This window comes from Zerene cesonia, chromosome 29 (assembly GCF_012273895.1).
Source record: "Zerene cesonia ecotype Mississippi chromosome 29, Zerene_cesonia_1.1, whole genome shotgun sequence".
Lineage (NCBI taxonomy): Eukaryota > Metazoa > Arthropoda > Insecta > Lepidoptera > Pieridae > Zerene > Zerene cesonia.
The window spans coordinates 1323687-1327265 of NC_052130.1; the positions used below are offsets into that span (position 1 = coordinate 1323687).

Genomic DNA, 3579 nt, shown 5'->3' on the forward strand with positions numbered 1-3579 from the left:
AGGCGTGTAAAGCCGCATCCTTGGTTCCAAGCATTTTTACACAACAGGTGTGTTTCAGCAGCCAACGTGTTAAAAACGAAATAGGAAGCTAAATTATATACACATTTTTTTTTTTAGTTTTTGCCATTGTTACTCATGTGTACTCATGCGATTTCCTTGTTTTATCTATGAATGATTGGGATACATATAAAATTATAAAACTCAATCTGATAATTTATGTCAAAAAGTGTTAAATAGACTATCTGGGACTTACTTGGGGGACAAGAGTGATCTTTGATTTACAAAGTCTTATGCAAGTCTATAAACATTAGTGTATTGATGTCCCATGTTCCCTTGAGGGGTATGGGGCAAATGCATTATACAGCTATTTCACTGCTTGATTATCTTTATGGACAAGTCGGTGATTAGCCTTTGTAATACAAGAGTGAGACATTTTTTTAGTTCACTTTTCCAAACAGTTGGTTATAAACATGAATAGAACCCAGTACTTACCAGAGAAACAATCTATCCTCGATGCAATAGAGCACTTATTGGCCAAGTACCGACTGATTCTGCCTTTGTTCTTGAGTCCAGCTCGACCGATGAATGTGGAGTGATACAGGAGACCATATTTGGGCGTGTTCGAACGCGTCTTCAGGGCACGGAACAGAGCCTTTTCGGCACCTGAAGTTGAATGAAATTATGTAAGAAATGTTTTTTCATGATTTTTAATAATTGATGATATTTTTTATAACTTTTTAGTTATTGATGCAACGAAAAAAGGAGGTTTAAATTGAATTTAAAACAAAGGTGGCTGGCTGAGGTTTCTCGATTCAAAAAGCACTGTTCAAAACACATCAACAAACAAACTCCCGTTTTTTGGTACTCCCCAAAACTTTAGAAGACAATGAAAAGACAGTTTCCACATTCGCTTGAGCGTGATATTTATTTCAAAGTACGAAATGAAAATTATTTAATTCAATAATAAACAATACTGATTAAGAAAAGTAAATGTAAAAGGTATAATTAAATAATTGAAAGCATTACACACCAAGAATCTGCAAAGTAGACGCAGGATACTTGGCGAGGTTGGTGAGCGATCCAGCCTTTGAGATGAGCCGAGCTCCGACCTGGTCTCCGATGAGGGTCGTCAGGTTTGGAGCCACAGAGTTCATTTTCGTGTGAAGGTATTCCGATATTTGCTTCCTAGAAAGAAAAAAAAAGTTATTAGTAATAGAAATTAGAAAATAACACTACAAGATCAGTTCAGAAATCAATACGCAGAAATCAATACGCCTTTCATTAAAGACGCAAAGTTATGTATCAACACGAATATAGATATGCGTATATTCTGGATACGTATTTATTCTTCAGTTGAATTTATATAGCACGCTAATATAATCACAAGCCATTAAACAACTTGCAATTGATCAAACGTGCACAAAATAATATTAAAAACAATCAATTAATCTCTATCTCCCTGTATCTGCTTTTGGATTTCCTTATTCAAGTGTTCTTATGTTTTGCAGAACATTATTCATTCTTATACATATTGAAAAAATATGAAGAAAAAAAATGCAGAATCTTAAAGGCTAGTATTAATATGCATTACAATGCATATCAGAGTAAGATATGTGACACAGTGAAATAAATTAGTAAATATCGCCTATAATATGTTGCCAATACAAATACAAAAAAATTAAAACAATGAAGGAAAACGTTGTGAGGAAACCGACATGCCCAAGAATCAAATGTTGGAAGACATGTGACATCTGCCAACCCGCACTTGGTCAGCGTGGTGGTTTATGGCCTGAACCCTCATAGGAGGCCAGTATCCCAGCAGTGGGAACATATATGGGCTGATGACGATGAAGATGACGACGACAAAATGTAAAACGGAATTTAAAAAACGACCACACCCACCTGTAATTGCTCAATGACACAACCCTCCCAGCAAACATTTGTATATTGATCAAGTCCACGGGCGATATATCCATGCCCATGGACATTTTGGACGCATCTATTATAGCTTGAGCCTTCTCAGAGTCACCGAGTATCTCGGTAAGGGGCTCCACTGACTCTTCGGTGAGAGATTTCCTGTCTTTAATGTATTCAGCACATTTCGTGTATAGATGGTTGTCTGGCACGATGCTGACAAGCTCCGGGAAGTGGTAGGAGTACCATTCTCTGAAAAAATTGCAAAAATATTATAATTAATTCTGTTAAACTATAATGCTTATTATAATTAACAGATAACAAGGTTCTCTAAACCACAACTGCATTAAATATGTATAATAATGGGGCACGTTCCCGCAAATCGACGTCAAGCGACTTTTATTTTGGGTGTTAAGAGACAAGGAGAAGAGGGCGGGTGGAGATTTTTTTTCCACATGATACAAAAATGTTTTGCATTTTAATAATAACCATAAGATTCAATTAGTTTATAAGATTACCAACAGCCGAAAAATTAAGATCTATACCATCTGCTTATGTTTGAACACATTATGTTTTCAGTATCCGTATGATCCTTTAAAACTTCATACTAGTTTCATTCAAAAATTCCATACTACTTTCAAAGTAAAGACACCCTACCAGAACCCACCTGATCCTCATAGAAAATGTATTTATATCTTTATCCAATTGATCTAAAAGCGCAATAGACTGAATGATCATATTGTCTACTCGGTGCACGTTGAACTTGACCCTGGCTCGAGAATAGGAATGGCCAAGTCCGAGTTGAGCCACACTGCACGCCTTCTGTGTCAGCCCCTTGATTAAAGCGTGAAAGTGGAATTTTATACCTGCAATTATAATAAATTCAATAAGGTACTAAAAATAACATAAACAGCTTGTATAAAACAAATAACCTATGTTAATAAAAAAAAACTATTATATTATAGGTTAACTATATATATATATATATATATATATATATATATATATATATATATATATATATATATATATATATATATATATATATATATATATATATATATATATATATAGATTATAAAAAAATAATAATTTTACAAGAGTTGTAAGCTTAGGGTTTAAGCATATTCAAGTTAAATTGAAGAGTATCTATATAATATATCCATATCTATTGAGCATACAGTACAGTTCGTAACAAAAAATGGTAGTTGCACACAAATACTTTAAAAAGGAAATTTCCGTCGAATAACAGCTGTGGCTTTACATTAAATTAAATATATTATAAAAAAATATAGGTAGCTCTAAAAAGAAATACTCCGTTTTTTAATTTATATTCAATAAACAATGTTTTGTGTTTGAAATGCTAACTAAACTGATCATTCGATACTTCATCATCATCAGCCCATATAATATATTCCCACTATTGACTTTTACAGTCCTCACATATCCAAGCCTTACCTCTGATCAGCTCAGGTACTGCACCAATATGTGAGCATGGGATTTCCAGGGCTTCGCTGATAGCTGCACCGAGCTTTGGGTCGAGTACACCTAGGGTGCATTTTGATCGCTTCTTGCGTTTTGGCAATGCACCTTCAAGGAAGAGGTTTAAATCCTCCGGCAGAATGCCTGTTATACATAATAAAAACTTAGTAATACACTATCTAT

The 3579-nt window shown here is 34.3% G+C and overlaps 1 protein-coding gene across 1 annotated transcript in view; it reads right to left on the reverse strand.

Moving 5' to 3' along the window:
• LOC119837811 (nucleolar protein 56) overlaps positions 1-3579 on the reverse strand; it is a 7575-nt gene that overhangs the window by 2004 nt on the left and 1992 nt on the right. Inside the window, exons 3-7 of the mRNA XM_038363577.1 lie at positions 3373-3540; positions 2582-2780; positions 1903-2166; positions 1031-1185; positions 493-663 (exon numbers count right to left, since the gene is read on the reverse strand). Of these exons, the coding sequence (XP_038219505.1) occupies positions 493-663; positions 1031-1185; positions 1903-2166; positions 2582-2780; positions 3373-3540 (957 nt within the window). The remainder of the gene's footprint in view (positions 1-492; positions 664-1030; positions 1186-1902; positions 2167-2581; positions 2781-3372; positions 3541-3579) is intronic.